The sequence below is a fragment of the Dendropsophus ebraccatus genome, chromosome 5, assembly GCF_027789765.1.
Source record: "Dendropsophus ebraccatus isolate aDenEbr1 chromosome 5, aDenEbr1.pat, whole genome shotgun sequence".
NCBI classification, from domain to species: Eukaryota; Metazoa; Chordata; class Amphibia; order Anura; family Hylidae; genus Dendropsophus; species Dendropsophus ebraccatus.
This window is the reverse complement of record NC_091458.1, coordinates 34,154,945-34,177,703: the sequence shown is the minus strand read 5'-3', so window position 1 is coordinate 34,177,703 and position 22,759 is coordinate 34,154,945. Positions and strand designations below refer to the sequence as shown.

The 22,759-nt window shown below is 43.1% G+C and overlaps 1 protein-coding gene across 1 annotated transcript in view; it reads left to right on the top strand.

The window, feature by feature from the left end:
• The window catches only part of MIPEP (mitochondrial intermediate peptidase), a 56,502-nt gene extending 36,315 nt beyond the window's left edge, over positions 1-20,187 (top strand). The window contains exons 17-19 of the mRNA XM_069972058.1: positions 3,168-3,289; positions 6,365-6,438; positions 19,530-20,187. Of these exons, the coding sequence (XP_069828159.1) occupies positions 3,168-3,289; positions 6,365-6,438; positions 19,530-19,627 (294 nt within the window). The 3' untranslated portion in view covers positions 19,628-20,187. The remainder of the gene's footprint in view (positions 1-3,167; positions 3,290-6,364; positions 6,439-19,529) is intronic.
• Positions 20,188-22,759: the final 2,572 nt, after the last annotated feature.

Sequence of the window (22,759 nt, the reverse complement as noted above, 5' to 3'; positions counted from 1 at the left end):
GCGACTTTTTGATCCCTTTTTATTACAATTTTTCTGGATCTGATGCAACCAAAAATGCGCAATTTTGCACTTTGGAATTTTTTGCCGCTTACACCATTTACCGTGCGAGATCAGGAATGTGATAATTTAATAGTTCAGGCAATTACACACGCGGCAATAATAAACATGTTTATTTATTTTTATTTATAAAATGGGGAAAGGGGGATGATTCAAACTTTTATTAGGGAAGGGGGTTATTTATTAATAAAAAAAAAACAAAACATTTATTTACCTTTTTACATACATACTAGAAGTCCCCCTGGGGTCAGGGTTATTCCCCTTGGGGGACTTCTAGTATGAGAAGTTATACTGCATAACTTCAATGAATAGCGGCATGACATGTCAGTTTCTCGCGGCGCAGCGAGGGATCCCGGCCGGAGCGTATACTATGTGTATACGCTCCGGCCGGGATGCCATAGACAGCAATGTAACGTATACATTCATATTAAAGGGGTTGTCCGGCGAAAAAAATTATTCACAGAATAACACACATTAAAAAGTTATACAACTTTGTAATGTATGTTATGTCTGTGAATGGCCCCCTTCCCCGTGTTTCCCCCCACCCACGCTAGACCCGGAAGTGTGGTGCATTATACTCACCGCATGTCGTGTCGTCCACGGTCTCCGATCGTCAGCAGTGACGTCTTCTTCGTAAGTTCGGCGGATCTTCCCGAGTGCCGGCCGCCCTCTGCAGCGTCATCCGAAGCTCAGCCGCGATTGGCTGAGCATAACTGTGCTCAGCCAATCGCGGCTGAGCAGCTGATGACGTGGCCGCGTCATCAGCCGCTCAGCCGCGATTGGCTGAGCACAGTGATGCTCAGCCAATCGCGGCTGAGCGGCTGATGACGCGGCCACGTCATCAGCTGCTCAGCCGCGATTGGCTGAGCACAGTTATGCTCAGCCAATCGCGGCTGAGCTTCGGATGACGCTGCAGAGGGCGGCCGGCACTCGGGAAGATCCGCTGGCCTCCCGAAGAAGACGTCACTACTGAAGATCGGAGACCGTGGTCGGCACGTGACAGGTAATGTATAGCGCACCACACTTCCGGGTACACGGGTGGGGGTGGTGGGACACGGGGAAGGGGGCCATTCACAGACATAACATACATTACAAAGTTGTATAACTTTGTAATGTGTGTTATTCTGTGAATAATTTTTTTCGCCGGACAACCCCTTTAATGACAGCTGTTGTTGCAATCGGTAACAATGGCCGTAGTTTTACAAATATATACGTAGTGTGAACATGGCCTAAGACAATAAATACTGGGCCGGGAAGGGATGAGAAGTGAGAGGAGACATTTCTACCACCACAGAGAATCCTTATGTCCCCAATGACATTCTATGGGGGGTATGTTGCATCTACATACAGAATATTGCCATGTCCCAGCTTCTGTAGCTGTGATACAGTCGCGTACATGTGAATCTTACTGCAAAGCATCCTGGTCCTGAATTTGCAGCCTTGTAAATACCGTTGAGGTTAATATGTTTCATTGCACAATAACACAACTGGAACATGATTATTTTTTTTGGTCAATTAACCTCTTAGGGGTGAAACAGTAGCGCTTCTCCTGACAGGGTAAACATCGCTGAGTGACACCATAGCTGACATAGTGATTAGCTGCAGCTCCTGAGAACAGGCAGCGACACGATCTGCACATGGCACATATCAAGCCCCGAGCCAATGACATGATTAAATGGCTGGAACATCTTAATCCCTCGAATTGTTACATCTGCCCAATGTTGCGTAGAATAACGCGTCCTTGTCTCTCCTGAGCCTGTATTACCTGTAATGTAACCTTCAGCTAAGAGATACAGATCCTGACGGGGCAGATTCTGCCTGTGGCCCTCATTTTTCTATCTTCTGCCTTACTTTGTAAAGAACGAGTCGAGGGCCTGAAACCTTAGCGTTGTTTTGTGTGTTCACTTTCTCGCTATTACTATAACGTAAGCAAGATTATTAAAAGAAAAAAGTATCCTTGTATATCATGGAACAGCGCCAGTGTTGTCCAGGGGTTATTTCTGGTATTGCAGCTTGGCCCCATTCGGGGTCATAGATTACAGGGGTTGTCCAGCAAAAATATTTTTCTTTCAAATGAACTGGTTTCAGAAAATGATATAGATTTGTAATTTACTTCTATTGAAAAATCTCCAGTCTTCCTGTACTTATCAGCTGTTGTATGTCCTACAGGAAGTGGTAGATTTTTTCCAGTCTGCCAGAGTGCTCTCTGCTGCCACCTCTGTCCATGTTAGGAACTGTACAGGAGAGGTTTTCTATGGGAATTTGCTAATGCTCTGCACAGTGCCTGATATGAACAGAGGTGGCAGCAGAGAGCACTGTGTCAGACTGGAAAGAAAACACCACATCCTGTGGGACATACAGCAGCTGATAAGTACTGGAAGACTTGAGATTTTTAAATAAAAGTAAATTACAAATCTTTATAATCTTCTGAAACCAGCTAATTTTAAAGAAAAAGAATTTAGCCGGAGTTCACCTCTAAATCAAGAAGCAATTCCCCATAGAGAACCTCTCCTACTCTAGACAGTTCCTGACATGGACAGAGATGTCAGTAGAGAGCACTGTGTCAGACTGGAAAGCAAACATTTTTCTGCAGGAAAGATTTGACACTTTTAAATAGAAGTAAGTTACAAATCTATATAACTTTCTGAAAAGAGTTGATTTGAAGGAAAAAAAGAATCTTTGCTAGATAACCCCTTTAAAGTTGGGAATACACATTGGACATATATCGGCCGATCCTGCTGATTTCGGTGGGGTTGGTTTACCATCTGACATGCATTGGGGGTCTCGCTAATCTGCCCTGATGATGATGGGGAGAGAAGGATTGAGCATGATGATGATGCGGAGAGAAGGATTGAGCATGTCAACTGCCTGATCTCTGCCAGTGACTTACCTCCTCCCATTCAGAACACATGAATGCTCGGATGAGTCAAATGTACATATATATGGTGGGATCAAGAAAGATATGTCTACAGTTGGTGCTTAGATTTGTATCTCATTTAATATCAGTCATGTTAAAATACTGGTGCCCCATTTGTTCCCATTCATAGCTTCCCATAGACTGAACTACTGCCCAGAGTTTATATGTAATGTATCTCTCTGTTTTTCTATAGGCCTGGCAGCTGAGATTTAGTCATCTGGCGGGTTATGGTGCCAAATACTACTCCTACTTGATGTCCCGGGCGGTCGCCTCCATGGTGTGGAAGCAGTGCTTCGTGAAAAATCCATTTGACAGGTAAGAGTCTCACTTTACTGCTGCTGCTATTCGTACAGGTTGAGCATCAGTGTAATCTATAATATAGATTTTTTAACTATAAACCACATCATATACTTTAACAGATCCAGATAAATCAGAGGATAATATGTATTTTCTGTATAATAAAAGGGGGCTTCCTGGACTTTTTCAGATAAATAGCTGATTGGTGGGAGCTACCCAGCCTGTTAGCCAAAACCATGGCACCCACATAAACAGTAAACAGATGTGAAAGCAGAGCGCTCAGTACTTAGTGTAAGGGTATTATTAAAACACAACGATCAGCCGATGACAACGATCATCAGCCGATCGTTGATATAGGTTTGGACCTATAATTGTCGGGCATCGCCCGTGCCTTGCTACGTGCAATAGCGATGCGTGGCTGGCGGCTGACGATTTGCAAAGTGCATACATTACCTATCCATGCTGCAGGGCTCCTTCTGCGCTCTGCTTCTCCCTGGGTCCCACGCGCTGCAGCTTCAGAGCGGCCCGTCTTATCTGACAGGCCGCTCAGCCAATCACTGGCCGTTGAGAAGCAGACCGCAAGAGGAGCCTGGACCATGGATAGGTAATGTATGCAGTTTATGCAAAGACTGCAAGGACATCGGTAAACGATTATCGGGCCGAGTTTAGAGTTATTATCGGGCCATGTAATAGTACCCTAATGGCTGTGCTGGGATACTGCAGCTCAGCTCCTATCCCCTTCAGTGAGAGCTCTGCTGCCAGGACTGGAAAACCCCTTTAAGATAAAGCATCAGGTTTACTTGGAAACCCCAGAGAAGACTCGTAATGCGTTGTGCCAAATCTAATCTGATCTCTGCTCTGCTACATTGACAAAGTGATTACAACATATAAAGACGCCAAGGTATTGCACGCAGAGAAATAACACTTTCCAGCTTCTGCAGTTTTAGCAAACGTAAATTTTACTGTGAGCCGCTCGACTCCCTTGTGCCGGACTGAGCATGTGATGACTGGGCATTCAGAGGAGTTCCATTATAGACAATTGTAAGCTATTGTTTAGATACGCTACAAATATCTCATCAGTGGGGTATGACTGATAGGACCCCCAGAATCCAGAAAAACAGGATTTGCTGCTGCCCTGTTCTTGTTGGATAAGTGTCTCTGCATGAGGGTGAAGAAAGACGACTAAAACAGAGGCCTCTAAGACTTCAGGGAGGGCAGATTACTCAAGCTATAGATACAAGAAAAAGCATACACAAGACAATCTGCAGGGGCAGCAGGAGAAATCACACAGACTGTGTATAAGGGTACTATTACATGGAACGATAATTGGCCCTATCTGGCCGATTATCGTTCCGTGTGATAAACTCAACGATCATTGTCATCGGCTGATCGTTGATATAGGTTTGGACCTATAATTGTCAGGTACCGACCGCGCATTGCTATGTGTAATAGTGGTGTGCGGTCGGCGGCTGACGATATGCAAAGTGCATACATTACCTATCCATGGTCCTCCTGCGCTCTGCTTCTTCCCGGGTCCTGCACACTGCAGCTTCAGCTAAGACAGGCCGCTCAGCCAATCACTGGCCAGGACCACCGCGGCCAGTGATTGGCTGAGCGGCCTGTTACCTAAGACAGGCCGCTCTGAAGCTGCAGCTCGCGGGACCCCACGAGAAACGGACTGTAAGAGGAGCCCTGGACCATGGATAGGTAATGTATGCAGTTTAAGCAAGGGCTGCAAGGACATCGGTAACAATGTTAAACTATTATCGGGCCGTGTAATAGTCCCAGTAAACGAGCGCCGATCTAGCAGATCGGCACTCGTTTACAGTTATTATCGGGCCCCCATCAGGCCATGTAATAGTACCATAAGTGTAGTGAGAGAGGAGAGAACACCCTGGACGGACTCAGCAGGAGGAGGGATTCAAACTCCTCTTCGTCAGTGCCTGTCAGGGTAATAGCCAGCCATCGTGCAAAGCAGGACTAAGGATTTGTGCTGATACACAAGAATAGGCAACAGCATCCTGGACGCACAGACCTTACCTGCAGTGTGTTTTATTGGAGGGAACACCAAACTGGGAGACGTGGATAAACTGTATTTGAGATTTGAGTTGGTCAAAATAAGATTGCATACTGAAACTTATCACAAATTTGTTGTTGTTTTTTTGTTAGAAACCTTTATTTTTTTAACATATTCATTGCCTTTAAACAGGTGCTGTGTTTATATTCATTTTTCCTGTAGTGGGATTACAGTGGAATTAAAGGGGTACTCTGGACAATTCATATTTTTTTTTATATTGCTGCGGTTGCTGAGAAAATAAAAAAACAACCCATACTCGCCCAACACGCTTCCCCCAAGGGTCCCTGCTGAATGCTCCAGCTCCTACTTCCTAGACGGACTTGTCTCAGCAGTGACAGCCTGCTCAGCCAATCGGTGGCCGCAGGGTTGTCCCGCTTCAGCTAGCAAGTAGCTTCCCCCTCAAGGGGGGACTAATGGATGTTACAGGAGGACCTCTGAGGGAGCGTGGTAGGTGAGTATGGGTTGTTTAATAAATTTCCCAGCAATATATAAAAAAAAAAAAATCTCAATGTCCAGAGTACCCGTTAAAGGGGTATTCCACTTATAAATAACTTTTGATATATTGCTGCCCATGGTGAGACTAACAATTCCTTCCTTATCTGTTATTATCTATTCAGTCTCCTTCCCCCATTTTTCAGCTGCTGCTTTCTGCTGAAGACACAAAAATCTGAGTGTGAGCTTTTCTCTCCCTTCTCTCCCCGTCTCTCCCTTCTGAGACGGCTTATGTAAACAAGTCCCTGGCAGGCTTTATCTGCAACATTGTAGCTTCTTTGTAATGCTGGGAGGGTTATTCTGAGGTCAAGTTGCTGATAATCTCACTGTGATTAACCCTACCAAACAGAAATCTAAAAACCTTATTAAAGTATTACAGTGTCAGGTAATTTCTCCAGAATGAAGGCTAGCAGTGTACCATTGGGGGGGGGGGGGGTAAGTTTATCTCAGTCGGGGAAGGTTAGATTGTCAGTACGTGATCCTCAGCATGCAGGTGCTGGTAACCGGATATGTCTTGTCTGTAGGGTGATGGGAGAGCGTTATCGAAAGGAGATGCTGGCACATGGAGGAGGGAAGGAGCCTGCGCTCATGGTTGAAGGTAAAGTAAAAACACGGTCTGTTTGATCTCTGTGTCTGTTCCATTGACCAGGGTGTGTGTTGGGCAAACAGCAGCTGTCGTGATTAGATGGATATCAGTAGTTTATGCCTGTTCTCAGCCAGGTGAACAAAGCTCCTCAAGGGCTTCACATATGAAGGAGCTCAACGCTCTCATTGCCGACCTTCTCACCTACCTAGTGTGTGATCTAACACACTATAACTTACTATGGTCGCCATCCTCTGTGAAGTTATCTTAGTGGAGGCCAAAAACAATAAAATATATGCTGGTTCTTAATATATGAAAGTTTACCTCCATTTAAAGTGTTGTTTAATTTTTATTTTTTTCCCCCCAGAAATCAATAGTACAGGCGATTTTAAGAAACTTTGTAAATGGGTTTATTAGCTGGAAAATGCATTTTTATCATGAAAAAGCAGTTTGAACGTCCCCCCCCCCCCCCTGTCTTCACAGTTGTCTATAGAGAGGGGAGGGGTTGAGGGAGATGAGGCACCAAAACAGGACAACAAAGAGTTAATTTACAGCTACATCACCGGCTATCTCCTCTGACAGTCAGCACTGACCTCTCTGACCTCTGAATACTGGCAGCGTGCCATTAACTCCTTAAACGCCAAAAAAAAAAACAGTAGGGGGAAAAGTGGCCATGTTTTTGTAACACTGGATAACCCCTTTAAGGTTTCCCACTGATTCAACCTTGGGCACAGAGAGATGGCACTGCACACTGGGATATACAGATGCTGAGACAACTATACGATACCAGGAGAGTATGGTGCTGGGGTCTGGATTCATAGGACCCATACATATTAATCTCCAGCCATTGTATACTTGTCACAGCACTTTGTACCATCCAGCAATAGCATCTCAAGCATCACAATGACTGAGTTTGCCTTTGAAGTGAAATCAAAGCATACTCTTTATTTGGGACCAGATGTACATTGTGTCATAATAATATACTGAAAAATAACAATCAGATGATAGAAACCACGAAGAAAAAAATTACATATTTCAGTATCTGGCTCCAATCATTTAGTCACCTTCCCTTTAGGCTATATTCACACATAGCGTTTAAGTAACTTTAATTAGCTCTATTTTTGCAGTGATTCCGTCAAAAACGTGGCAAAATGTGTGAACATAGCCTTTAAATGTGTCAGCTAAATTTTCTTTTACTGATTAGAGCCAGTAACTAAAAAAAATGTTTTTATTCTAATTTGTTTCTATTTTCTGACTGTAATTTTTATTTATTTTACTTTTTGTACATTATTATGGGGGCTGCCATATTGCCTGGGCTTAACAACATTTAGTGACATGCTTTACAGCAACACTTATGGACATAGATGACAATAGACAGACTCTGTCCCCTTGAGATGAATGTAAAACTTTATTGAGCGCGCTCTGTGATCTGTAAAGAGGCCATTCCACAGGGAGCTGCTATTGTCTTCTCTACCTACTGGTGTCACATGACGCTGTAATGATGTACAGATCACTTTACAGCAGCCTCCTCTTATCATCACAAACAGGAAGTCTCAGCTTAGTTTTAGCCCCAGTGGTGAGAATGAAAACTGCAATTATTAAGGATTATTTTATAATATAGATAGAAAAATGGAAAATTAGGAAAAAAGTCACCAAAAATTCTTTAAAAATATGTTTAACATAAAACATTTAAACCAGAGATGTCAAACTCAGGCCCTCCAGCTGTTGCGAAACTACAAGCCCCATCATGCCTGGACAGCCAAAGCTTTAGCTTTGGCTGGCCAGGCATGATGGGAATTGTAGTTTTAAAACAGCTGAAGGGCCTGAATTTGACACGTCTGATTTAAACAATAAGTCAAACAAACAATAAGTTTTCTGATTTACAAATCTGTGTAACTTTTTGACCCAATTTGTTTGAAATTTTTTCTCTCCAGCATACCCTTTTAAGGTACTGACATGGCAGTGGTGTTGCAGGGATCTGATCAGTCTTCACATACACAAACTGCACAAAGGATCCCTAGATGGCTGGAGTAAACCATCAGCCACACATCTCCTATTACAAGGGAAGATGTGCGGCTGACTGCTGATGAATTTTTGAAGAATGAAGTGATCAGCTGATGACCGACCATTTTCTAATTCGTCAGCCGATCACTAGCTCTATTACACTGGGTGACATTGAATTGTTTGTCTGATAATCGCAGAACATTCTGGAAAACCTTTTGTTAGAGGGCATTCACACGTTCCATGATTACAGTCCATGTACAGAACATGTGCTACAGACCGCAATCACAGATCTCCTGGCATCATGTAGCATTACAGGAGCTCCCAAACTGTTTAAATCTTCGCGCTGCTGTACTGATACAGCTGCAGGGGGCACCCTTATGTCCGATCAGTGCTGATACTATAGGTTTGTATAGGATAATGCTCTTTTGACAAAGTGATCAAATAACTGATGCATTTACAACATTATCCCCTATATATCTTCCAGTCCTATGGGTGCATTTGCTCATTCATTTGTATGGCAGTCGGAGCCCTCAGTGATGTTAGATCCGTTAGATGTTAGAGTCCTAGAGTTATATTCATGTTGTGTCCAAGTGTTATTGAAATTCTCTGTCTAAAGTGCAGGAAACCTTTGATCATTTTCCACTTACATTCCTGCGCACATATTCTGGCTGCTGCCCGGCTCTATCTCTGCCGACATCTGCTCTTCCTGTTATGTTTTATGTGAGCCCTGATTTTAGGGTTCTTTTTCCTCCAACTGTTCTAGCATAAGGTGTGTGTGTGTATGTATGTGTGTGTATGTATGTATGTATGTATATATATATATATATATATACACACACACCTTATGCTAGAGCTCACAGCATATATATATACACACACACACACACACATATATATATATATATATATATATATATATATATATATAAATAATTTTTTTTTTTTTTTTTTTTTTTTTTTTTTTATATACACACACATACTGTGCGGGTGTAATGCAGCCCCTACTGCTGTCTTTACCCCTAGTAAATAAATATATGAATGTGCTATAGCAGTGTCTGGCTTTATTACCACACAGATCTGTCTTTTAGGGCTCTGGTAAAGCTGGGTTACAGGTCCTGTAATGGCGACTGTGTAGGAACAACTGATGCTATAAGATGGATGACCAAAGAAACAAACTCAAGAATTGGGGAACTGTCTTTATTGGGAGTTTGTTGTTGAATTTTTTTTTATGTGAGCTGAATAAAGGCCCTATTCCACGGGTCGTTTAGAGGAGTAATATAGTTTGTATTCGGCCGATATCGACCGCTACGAACGATATTCGTCCCGTGGAATAGAGTGCAACGATCAGCCGACATCGTTCATGTCGGCTGATCGTTGCAGTCGCTTGTTTTTCAACATGTTGAAAAACAAGCGACTGATATAGCAGCGATCTGCTGCCGTCGCTCCGTTGAATAGGAGCATCGGCAGAAGACGCTGCTATATCCTATGGGCTGCCCGGACGATCAGCGATCCCCCGGGCAGCCCCCCCAGCAGCTCCCCGCCGCCCCTCCCGCACTCACCCGCTCGCTGACGCCGCGTTGAATAGCGGCGGCAGCGAGCGGGGAACGAGGAGCAAACGAGCGCTAATAGCGCTCGTTTGCTCCTTCAAACGACTCGTGGAATAGGGGCATTAGTCTGTCTTCCTGTTTTTTGTATTTTTGTTCCTTTTTTGCTTCAATTTAGCTTTTAAAGAGAACCTTTGGGCATTTTGGATCATTTTGTAATATTGGGTGCCCTGTTTTTATTTTATGCCTACCCCTTTCCCCCCTACCTGCACTTTTCCCTGTAAAGTCAGATGGATGGAAAAGTTACTTTAAGTGTGCGTTCACATGCACGGGATCCGCAGCAGATTTGATGGCTCAGAATATCAATGTAACTAAATAACTGAACACAGCATCAAATCTGCACCATCAAATCTGCTTCGGATCCTGTACATGTGAACGCACCCTTAAAAAAAAAAAAAGAGAGGGTATGAATGTTCAGGGGATGTGAATAGTTCTTGGACCCCCTCAGCTTAGCATTCACACCACACTAAGCAATGTACCCCACATCTCGCTGCCTCTTCTGTCCACTGCAGGAGAAAAGCTCCCTAGGTGCTTAAAATGGTTTCCATCCTCTGCATTGAGAGGGGGCACAGGGAGTAAAGCACTTTGTCTCGCACCCAGTCTAACACCTAGACCCAGAAGGGGTCCATAACGATGAAACAAACCTCTCTATAACATAGAAATAATGGGGCTAAGGGGCATAGCTTGTTGTGAACCCATTGCTGTTGACATCTTTGTATTTGACAATAGCTTCAGGGTATGATATTCAGAATGTGGCCCAATATTTCTCGTGATATTTTACTTAAAGTAGTCCTCCGCTCAAACGTTACTTTCATATGTTCCTGCCCATGGTGAGAAAATAACAGACTATTTTTCTGTGCTCCACAACCCCCTCCCCCGATGTCTTCCTATGACTTGTTCAGGTCCCCGGCTGAGCGATCCCAACTCCGCTTCCGAGACGGACTCGTCTGAGGGTGACAGTCCACTCAACCAATCACAGGCTATGACGCTGCCCCGTCTCAGAAGTGAGACCTGAACATCCCATAGGAGGACACCGTGGGAGGGTGGAAAGTGAAGAATAGGCCGTTTTGTATTTTCCCACCATGGCCACCCCTTTAAGTGTACTCCTTTTCATTTCAACAAATATCTGACATGTCATGGTGACATAAAAAGTTTTGATTGGTGGCGGCGCAGTCTCTGTGCCTCCTTTGTTTTAGCAGATGGTGGGGGGTCTCGGTACCTACTATAAAGCTTTGATTGCTATATTAGGGCCAGAAACATTGTAACATACAGATCAGATAAACAGTCACTCGGTACAATGTCCTCCCAGCTGGAGACATCCTTCTCTATATATGTCATTTCCACATATACATACACTTCCCACAGTGTTTTTCCTATAGCGAGTGACTCATGCAAGACAGTTTTTGTTTTATCTGGTTCTAAAATAGCGGGATTGTTTTGTTTCCCCATCTGTTGTAGATATCTGACCCATTGTCTGCCTATTTTATGGAGCTATGTTCTGTTTGGACCTCTTATAGACAAAACTAAACAGTTTGCTCTTTTAAAAATTAACTATAAACTAATTCAATAAACTAATTTTGACTCCAGGAAGAATGAATTTGTCTTATTCTAGACACCAGGGGATCAATAGATTTGACGCAATACACTAAACTCTGGTAATAGTGATATGGCCCTGATGTTCTGTCACAGTCTATACAGCAAAGCTGACAAGTCAACTAAGATGAGAAACTGTCAGCCTACCATATTAGTGGTACTGGATCTTTCCTCCTGACTTAGTGGAGTGGTTTTCATATATTAACAAGGGTTTACATTTGCTATAGAAGAATTTACTGACAATATCCCTGGCCTCCAGACATTCAGCATGGTGGGACTGACTTATTAGTTGCCCTTGAAAATGTTTGCCCTACATTTATTGATCATTCTAGGATAGGAGTTGGCAGCAACATTTGTTATTGAATATGTCAGGTACATCAGAGGAACATCAACGAGGATTAAAATTATCTTAATCCCAGGGAGACTCTGAGTGCGCAAACCTAAGATGTCACCCAGAGTTGAGCCCTGTGCTGAAAATGATGGGCGAGGTGCTCATTATATGATGAGGTTACTCTGGCTGGAAAAATAGTGAACCGTGATCGTATAGTAAACAATATGTGTAGATTTCACTGGGAAACTGACCTACATTATTATTCAGTATGTCTGATTATAACTTGTTTTGCACAGCCTAAAAAGTGGGAGAGAATGGAAAGTAAGTGAAATATACAGTTATGAACAGCAAACGTTAGTTCAATACACATATTAAAGGAGAAGTTTGGGCAAATAAAAAATAAGCAGAGCGGGCAGGGGGTGGGCATCCCGCTCCTCGATGGGAAGTCCCCCAGGGATTGGCCATCTCTCCTTATTGTTGCGTCACGACTCAGCTGACGGATGACCTGTTAAGCCAATCAATGACTGGGACGGGACACTGCTGCAGTCACTGACTGGCTAAGCGAGCTAAATTCCGCCCTTTCCCGCCGAGTCATGACATACTAAGATATAGAGAGAAAATTACATCCAGTGTGGTCGGGTAGCCCTGTGATGCGGTGCTGCGAGGGTAAGTATAGGTTCTTTATTATATTCCCACCTACCCACAGTGTAATTGTTAATTTTGCTGGACCTCTCCTCTAAGCTAAGCGAGCACGGTCGCACTGATTCCGCTGGTGTGGTCCAGCCTCCTGGTTCCCACAAACTGTGCCGTTTTGTAAATATGCAAATGAGATCAAGATGCTAATCTGTGGCAACCTTCTAATGACAATGAGAGAACTCTGCTCATCTTGCCTCAGCAAAGCTGAAAAGCAGCTACAAAGATGAAGTCTGTATTTTCTATATAAAAAGAGCTAAAATGTAACTAAAGGTTTATAATAAAATATGACATACGGATAACATGTTTTCTTGATACATTGCCTGTGTTTAATTTTTTTGTTTGTAATATAAAAAAGACAAAAAAAAAATTGAATAGAGAAGTGTTCACGCATTCATGAGGCCACATTCTGGGTCCTATGGATATATATACCATATGAAAACCACTATAACATCTTATTTTGGGCTGGCTTTTTTTTTTTTTAGAGCTTCTCAGCTTTTAAAATATGTTTAATAATAAAAAAAGTCTGATAATCCGTCACCTTCTAGATCCTGTTTCAGGTTAAAAAAAAAAAAAAAGGTATTCGTAAAAATGTAATTATGGCTTCACCTCAAAAACCCACTTAGATTATAGCGTGATGCCAAAAGTTCCGCTTTGGTTTAGGAGCAGAACATCTCTAAATATTTATCCTTGTGTGTAGAGCTATTTAGGCTTTTGGTGAAGTGGAGGGATGGCTCCATTCCAGTGGAGATTACGGCAGCCGAGCTCAGCCCATTATTCCGGGTGGTGCCTAATTGCTCAGAGTAGAGGAGTAGTTCATTAATGCATAGAACAGGGGTAGTTCACTCCTTTCAGACTCAAAGTAACCTGGTTCTGGAAACCACAAGCTAATCCAGACAGTACTTGTATGTGTGGACTAAAGGCCCTATTCCACGGAACGATTATCGTTCGTATTCGGCCGATATCGGCCGTTACGGACGATAATCGTCCGGTGGAATAGAGTGCAACGATCAGCCGACATCGTTCTTGTCGGCTGATCGTTGCAGTCGCTTGTTTTTCAACATGTTGAAAAACAAGCGACTGATATAGCAGCGATCTGCTGCCGTCGCTCCGTTGAATAGGAGCATCAGTAGCAGACGCTGCTATATCCTATGGGCTGCCCGGACGATCAGCGATCCCCCGGGCAGCCCCCCCGCAGCTCCCTGCCGCCCCATCCCGCACTCACCCGCTCACTGCAGCCGCGCTGAATAGCGGCGTCAGCGAGCGGGGAACGAGGAGCAAACGAGCGCTGAGAGCGCTAGGCATTAGGGCCCCATTCCACCGGACGATTATCGTTTGCATAATCGTTAACGATTAACGATCTCAAACAACCGCTATTGCGAAAGACCTGAAAACGTTCAGTCATTTCCATGGAACGATAATCGTTACTTATGATCGTAATTGCGATCGTTTTTCTTCGCTATTTATTCGCTATTGCGTTCGTATCTATTGCGAACAACCGAACGATGTCTTATTCAATGCGAACGATTTGCGAACGTTTTGCGAACGAGCAACGATAAAAATAGGTCCAGGTCTTATAAAGCGATCAACGATTTCTCATTCGGTCGTTAATCGTTAACTGCATTTCAACTGAACGATTATCGTTTAGATTCGAACGATTTAACGATAATCTGAACGATAATCGTCCGGTGGAATAGGGCCCTAAGAGCAATACTGAAGCTCCTGGGCCCCAAAGTAAAGTCGCTCCTTTCTCTCCATGTCATATTTTAAAGTCTATAATAGGCTCTCTCTCTCCAGCTATGTGCTATGTATAGTACTATTGTCTTCTTATGTGGCACTTTGGTCCCCCTCAGGCTCCAGGGTGCGACCTATACTGCTATGCCCCCTGGAAAGGAGAGGTACTATGTTTGGACAACAATGAATCAAACTTCACTGCAAGCCTTGCAGTACCTTTCACAATGTTAGTTTACTCTAGGGCAGACGCAAGGTGCGTAAAGGAATTAAAGGGGTTATGTAGCATATGTTGCTGCAACTGTGTTCCAATAGAAAATCTATACTTACCTAGCCCTAGTCCCCTGCTGTTTCTGTTTACCCCTGTCCAGTTCCTTGCTCTTTGGCTCTTTACCTGTTTCCAAGAGCAGTCACCGGCTGCAGGTCCTGCTCTATAAGCTTGTCTCTGTAACCGGGACCAGAAGAAGCGGTTGCACTGCGAAACTGCCGTAACCTACTTTTACCTGTGTAACGTCCCTGTTGTTTTCTATCACATGTGACTGCTGTGGCGGAAAATTGCCTAGCAAAATCTGACGAGCAATATCTGAGATGGTGAATGCTGCTGCTTTCATTCTCTGTTGAAAAATTATGTGACCTTTTATACAAAGGATTTGCAGTAACTGGAATACCCCTTTAAGGCAATAGAGAATTAACCTGATCTTTTTATTCATTTGATTAGCAGAGCATTTTTGTTCCAGGTCATCTTGTCTCTATATCGTGTTGTAGCCTGGGAGTAGGACATCATTTTTGCGTTGACATCTAATCCTGCGTTGCTAAAGATATACTGTTACTTTTTGTTTCTTGGCTTGGTCATCATGTTCTCGCCTTTGATCCACTTTTACTCCTTTCTACAATACAGTGATTTTTATCTCTGCAACAGACCCGGTGGGCAAATCATGTCATTACTTTAAGGGCAGACACTACAAAGAGTCCAGATGTGGGGGATGATTCTGCAATCCCATCTTATCGGTGAGATGGAGTATTTTCCGTGTTTCTGCAGCCCTGTTTCTTGGCTGAAAACAAACACTGTAAAAAATGGACACAATGTAACAATATATATAAATAAGGGAATCGCAGTGACACAGATATGCTGCTCTTCAAAAAAAACATTGAAAATGAGAAATTGGAGCACAAATGATAGAAGTACGGGCTGTATTACACAGCCGCAGCCGCTTAATGTCATAGATCAGCCCCTGTTCACACAGCTTGGTGATCGTGCATGATCGCTACATCGTTCATGGTCCTTTGTTTTAATCAGTCATTAGCTGTGAGGCCTTATGCACACGACCAGTAATTTTTTCATGTCCGTAAATTCTTCCCGTACAATGCGCTAAAAATCACGGATTGGGCATCTGTAGTTCCGAAAATCCGCTTACCCCCCCAAACATGTAACATCCTTATTTTTTTTACGGAAATACGGATGCAAAAAAGGTTACAACCCGTAAAAAAAATAGCGGATCCCATTGATTTCTATGAGAGAATCCGCCAAAAAATCTGGGTCCGCTCTAGGACCTGGCCTTTTTTTCAGGATTGGTTTGCGCCCTTGTAATCTACTAATCGTGTGACCAGCCCAATAGACATCAATGTGCACTAACTCGAGGACGAAAATACGGATCTGTAGATTACGGGACGTGTGAATAAGACCTGAATCTCCTATTACACAGGAAGATGTGCGGCCGATGAGTGATCAGGTGCAGAACAAGCGATTACTGATCTCTGGCCCTATTTCACATGGAGATGTGTGGTTGATGAGCGTTGATTTTTTTATTTTGACAGCTCCAAATCAGGTGGGAACAAGCGATTGTTAATCTCTGGCCCTATTACATAGGCCAATATTGGCCCTAAGATACAGAACTTGGCATGAAGACAACCCCTTTCTGTATACCCTGATAGGGCATGTGAGTGTCATAGAGGTGGAGTCCTCTGCTCAAGACTCTCTCCATGAGCCGACACGGAGAACCACTAGTGGCCATTATATCCAATATGACTGTGGTTGCATAAATGGCCACCTCCACAAAAATGCCAAAAACCCTTTAAGCAAAAGAAACCTTTTTATATTTTAGCTAAAAATATTTTTGCATTCTGAACCAGTCGCCTCCTTCCTTTGATGGTGGCTCCCAGCAGCTCTGGATGACCTTTGTATCATTACTTACATATGTAATACTTGTGGTCACCCCTGGCAAAACTGACGCATTGCACTATATCTGGTATAGGGCCTAAGGGGGCGGCACATGACACTATGATTATCTCTTTGAATCCTTGTGTCATGCACCACCCCATCAGCCCTGCTCCAGGCATAACACGGTTCTGCTCCTATAATACCCACCTTATACCCAAGTGTTTGGCACGCTCCTCTACATCACTGCCGCATTGCTTACTGCTTTATTGTGTGGATCATAGAGTCTTATGTAGTTCTCTTTGTTGGTCAGTTTAGCAGAGACAAGGACCTGACACTTCAGTGTACACACAACCATTCAGCTTCCTTCACTTGTCCCAGACTCATAAATCTCTGCTTTAACCAAGAGCCGCACTTGTCACCAACATAATTAAGTGAAATTGTTTCCTTTCATGAGGACCAAAACTTCAAAGCGGGGAAGGTGAGTCTCACAATGGCCCGGGGCTCGGGAGCGGCCCTTTTCTAGTCACTCTTGGCTCCTGAACTATGTTTTGAAGATTCCAAAGTGTCTTTCTGTAGTCCTTGGCCACTCGCTTATTAAACCTGGCTTCTTCTTCTCCAGGGATAGCAGCAGATTGCTGGTGTCTGGATGATTTATGTATTAAATGGGAGACGGCTATAGACCAGGTGTTAAAGGGGTTGTTCATAAGTTAAAAATGATGGCGTTCAGCTGCAATACCAGACACTGCTCCTGGGCAAGATATTAGTCATTAAAGTCATTTTAAATGTTTTTAAATCAAAATGGTGATTTGTAAATTCTACAAATCATAAATCACCTGCCACCTCTGTCCAAGACAGGAACTGTCCAGAGCAGTAGCAAATCCTATACATATACATCTGTCCATCCCCTTCTGTCGTGACCTGGTTCCATTCTCAGGATTACTTGCATTCTTATCTATTGTTGGTATTGCAGTTCGGCCCTAGTCAGGTGGATATAGCTGCAGTACCAAGCACAACCTGTAGTGGTGCTGCTTCTGCAGAAAGAAGATATCCCTTATGAATGGCAGGAATACAGGCTAGGTGGGCTGTGGATGATACCTATTGTGGGGCTTACACATGACTATCCGCATTCCTTGTAACAGGAATTTGTTAGTAATTAGATTTTTATTTAGAAGTCAGAGCTATTCCTGATACTATTGATTCTTCATGCCGGCACTTGCACAGAGCAGCTCGCTGCATGTAGAATGGAACAATCTGTATACGAGCTCGCCATGGCCCGCGGCTCTTTCCTCTCACTGCCTGGTGAGTCGCAGGCTGGTTGGGGGATGGCTCCCGCATTGTTTATTCAAGGATATAGGGCAGAGATTGTCGTTTTATTAAGCGCAGCCTATAATTATTCCCAGAGAATTATTGAAGGCATTTTTATTTTGCATGATGTACACAAGGCGTGGCGGTCCACAACCAGGTCATGTTTACTTTTACTTGTTTTTTTTTTTTTTTAAATGAAACGCCACATCAAAGCAGCAGAGGACTATGTAGTGTGGACCAGTTACAGTGCCAGCTTATTCCAGGCTTCACATAGTACCAAGCTTTTCCGGGTATTGGAAATGTATTTTTGCACTGAAGAGAAAACATTTAGGCCTCAAAAAAGGAAACATTTAACTGCACGCTAAAGTAATCTTCAGTGATCATTTCAAAAACTCAATGGATGTGCACTTCAAGGTGTAAATACAAGTTTTTAATCCAGCATTCAAGCTGCACATTCAGTAAAGGAGACTTACGACCCTATAAAACCAAACAATTATCGGCCGTACTTGGCTGATTTTCTGGCTGATAATCATTTGGTGTAATGGTGTGTTTACACACAGATTTATTTTACAGATTTTGAAAGCCAAAGCCAGGAATGGATTTGAGAAGAGGAGAAATCTCAGTCTTTCCTTTATGACCTGTTCCCTCTTTATAGTCTGTTCCTGAATTTGGCTTCAAAAATCTGTCAGATAAATCTCTCCATTATAGTCCACGATCAGCCGACATGCATCTAAGGATCGTCTGGGCAGCTCCCCGCTTAACTCTGCATGATGTCTGTGTGTGTAAAACCACGGGCAGAGATTGGAGGACATTCACACATCCCATAAAATTGTCCGCGATCGCTGATACGACTATGGGATCTGTGCCACGATTCTCCTTCGTGTGAATGAGCCCTAAAGGGATAGAGAAAACATATCTGGGTCTGGACAAAAATTGGAATTCACTTAAAGGGGTTATCCAGCGCTACAAATACATGGCTACTTTCCCCCCTCTCTTGTCTCCAGATTGGGTGGGGTTTGGAACTGAGTTCCATTGAAGTAAATGGAGCTTAATTGCAAACCACTCCTGAACTGGAGACAAGAGAGGGGGGAAAGTGGCCATGTTTTTGTAGCGCTGGATAACCCCTTTAAAGGTGACGTATCAGCAGAAAAGGACCTATTGTTTAAATCGAGTTTTGTGTTAAACATATTTTTTATGAATTTATGGTGATGATTTTTTTTTTTAAATTTTCCATTTTGTTTTCTATATTATAAAATAATCCTAAAATTTTGCAGTTTCTGACCACTAAGCTTAAAGCCTAAACTGAGACTTCCTGTTCTGTACAGAGCATTTCCCAGCAGTGTCCTCCTTATCATGACGGACAGGAATAGAGTGACAGGTGACACCAGTATATAGATAACAGAGGTGAACTATCATCCATGTTCCATAGGGCTTGCTGTAAAGCATATCACTAAATGCTGTTAAAATAGCTCAGGCAAGATGGCTGCCCTCCCATAATGATACACTAAAAAAAAGGAAACAGAAGTACTGGCACTAATGCACAGTTGCCATTTACAGAGAGACTGTTGTCAGAACCCGTCAGTACAGGATAAAGGCTTCCGAGGAGCTTGCAGACTATATTAGTAAAGTTGCTGAAACCTATAACATTGCCGTTATACATACTAATGCTGGATCTCTTTATACACAGGCATGCTTCAGAAGTGTCCGTCGGTGGATGACTATGTGGATGCACTAGTTTCAGATCTGGATCCAGACTTTGAGACTTTTATTATGGACTCTGAGTAGAAGATGAAAAAGAAGATAGAGCCGTGGATGTGTAATTCTGTGTAATTACAGTCACTTTATAATAAAGCCAGAGGCTATGTGGCAGGTCCAGTAGAACACTATATAATGTGTGTAGCCTCCTGCTAGGAGGAAAACAGCAGCAGATTAATGGGCTGACCATCTGATACAGGAAAGGGGAACCTTCGGCCCTCCCGCTGTTGAAAAACTACAATTCCCATCATGCCTGGACAGCCGAAGCTTTAGCTTTGGCTGTCCAGACATGATGGGAATTGTACTTTTGCAACAGCTGGAGGGCCAAAGGTTCCCCTTTCCTGATCTAATACATGGATGTGCTGGCTCCTCCAGCAGGAGAGACTTTCTTTGTAGCAGCTGTGGTTTATAAATGAACTAAAACTTTTAACCATTTCTGGACCTTAGTAAAAGCTATAGCCCAATGGTGTGCTCACGTGTACAGATTTTTGGTTGCAGTTGATGAAAACAAAGCCAGGAATGGATTTGAAAAGAGGCAAAATCTCAGTCTTTCCTTTATGACCCGTTCTCTGGGGGAGATTTATCAAACATTGTGTAAAGGGAAACTGGCTCAGTTGCCCCTAGCAACCAATCAGATTCTACTTTCCATTCCTCACAGACTCTTTGGGAAATGAAAGGTGGAATCTGATTGGTTGCTAGGGGCAACTGGGCCAGTTTCACTTTACACCATGTTTGATAAATCTCCCCCTCTATGTATTTTCTGATCCTGGCTTTGGTTTCAATAATTGCAATGGAAAATCTGTCCGTGTAAACACACCGTACAACACCACCGTTTCTACCTGGGACTTGGGCCATTTACAGCCCAAAGTACGTATTCACTGCCGGATTGCGGGCCATAATGGGTCTGACGTATTTTTTATCTGTAAAAATTACAGCCCTAAAATGAATACATATGTCCACGATCAAGCTGATTTACTATTGAGTTCAACAGAGCTTGAGTAGAAATTAAAAAAAAAAAAAAAAACTGGCGCACAGTGTCTCATTTTAAAAGACTAAGGGGGAGATTTATCAAACATGGTGTAAAGTGGAGCTTTCTCAGTTGCCCCTAGCAACCAATCAGATTCCACCTTTCTTTTTCCAAAGAGTCTATGAGGAATGAAAGGTGGAATCTGATTGGTTGCTAGGGGCAACTGAGCCAGTTTCACTTTACACCATGTTTGATAAATCTCCTCCTAAATTTCCAACTAATATTGTTGCCTTAAAATACAAATAGGAAATCTGAGAAGCCGCAGATTGAACGGTCCAGTATTTCATTAAACAGTGAAAACTGTAAAAATGGGATTGAGTTTGGGACCAGTGACATATCCGTGAAGGCGAGGGGGTCCCATTATATTGTTGGATGTTATTGTGCTGTACTGTATATAGTTTTCAAAATAAAAATTCCATAACTAATGTTTATCTATAGGGGAAAGGTTTAGAGTCTTTTGTCACGTGACTTTGTGAACGTTCCATAATGATATAGATGTGGGGAGTGGAGGCCACTTTTTATATTGATGTCATTTTAAAGGGTTAACCTAAAAATGCCTTCCAAGCCTAAATACTTCCCCGATGTAAGGAAAGTTATTAGTGGATGCTTTTTTTTGTTTTACACATCAATGGGATAGAGGACCTGGCACGCAATCTCCATCCTAGGTCAAGGTGTTAGATTGGGTTGCAGTCGGGGCTCTGCGTGGGCAGTCACACCCGACTCCCCTCCCCGCCTTATCTTGCTATGTGCACTGGGGCCCAGTCATGCTGGAACAGAAAGAGTATGTGCAACCTAAGGAATAGGCAAGGAATTGAAGAGGAAAGCTTTCTGCTTAAAACTCTAGCGGAATCTGCCCAAAGAATTGACATTTCAGTTCTTTGGATGGAAAGTGCATTCACGGCAGAAAATTGTGCTCAAAAATTCTGCTGTGTGAACAACAGAGTGGAAATCCCATTGCACACAATTGGACATTGCTCTGTTTATATTTAACAGACGGAATTTCAAGCGGAATCCAAGGGAAATTAAGAGTGGATTCTGTTTCAAATTCCTCGCCTATTCCTCAGTGTTCACATACCCAAAAGAGTCAAACCCAGACTGTTTCTGCAAAGTTGAAACAACATAATTGTCCAGAATGTCTTGGTTCTAAAGCATTAACACCAAACTAGGGGTTGAGTCTAACCCTATAGTAGTATTCCTCCTCCTCCTCCAACAAACTTAATAGTTAGTTCGATGGTCAGACAGGTAAAATTCTCCCGACATTTTACAAAAACCCAGACTTGTCCATCAGACACCAGATAAAGAAGTTTGATCCATTAGTCTCCACTGCTTCTGCACCCAGTGGCAATGGCTTGGACACCACTCCATCTGCTGCTTGGCATTGTGCTTGGTAACATAAGGTTTGCATGCAGCTGCTCAGCCATGGAAATAAAGCTCCCGGTATAATTTTTGTGCTGATGTCAATGTCGGGTGAGGTTAAGAACGTTGCAGCTTCAGGAGAGCATTGGCCTCTTTTATGCATTATGATCCTAGATAGTGATCCCCTACTCTATAACTACATGGTCATGGTCTTCATATAGTGGCTTCACTTCTCAATAATACCAATCACAGTTCCTCATGGAAGATCTTGGAGGGAAGAAATTGCATTGCACTCTGTACAACAACCCATTCTCTTACAGATGCTGGTAAAGGTCGCCTGCAATGGTACGGGCTGGATTTTTTACACCTGCAGCAATGGGACTGAATGAACCTCCTGAATTCTGGGGCCTTATAGTATTCCCCATATAGTGTATGCAGTTCTCTGCAGTTGTACTTGCTGGAGCCGTCTATGTATATTTCAGCTCGGTTATGCCAACATTTTTAATTTAACTTCACCGATCCTCTGCCCTCTACATGACCCTACTATTTTGCGGCTTTGGAATGTGCGGACCCAGTTTATTTCCATTGTGTGTCCTTCCATACTGGTTGTCAGCACTGGAAAAGATCAAGTCATCGTGGTTTCACTCATCACAGTAAATTACAGACTGTCTTACACACTGTCTGAGACGGATTTTATGTAGCTTTTATTTAGCGTGTATCAGACTATCAATGTGCCCACACCTGGCAGATGAATGGGCACTGCTCACAACAGCCTTATT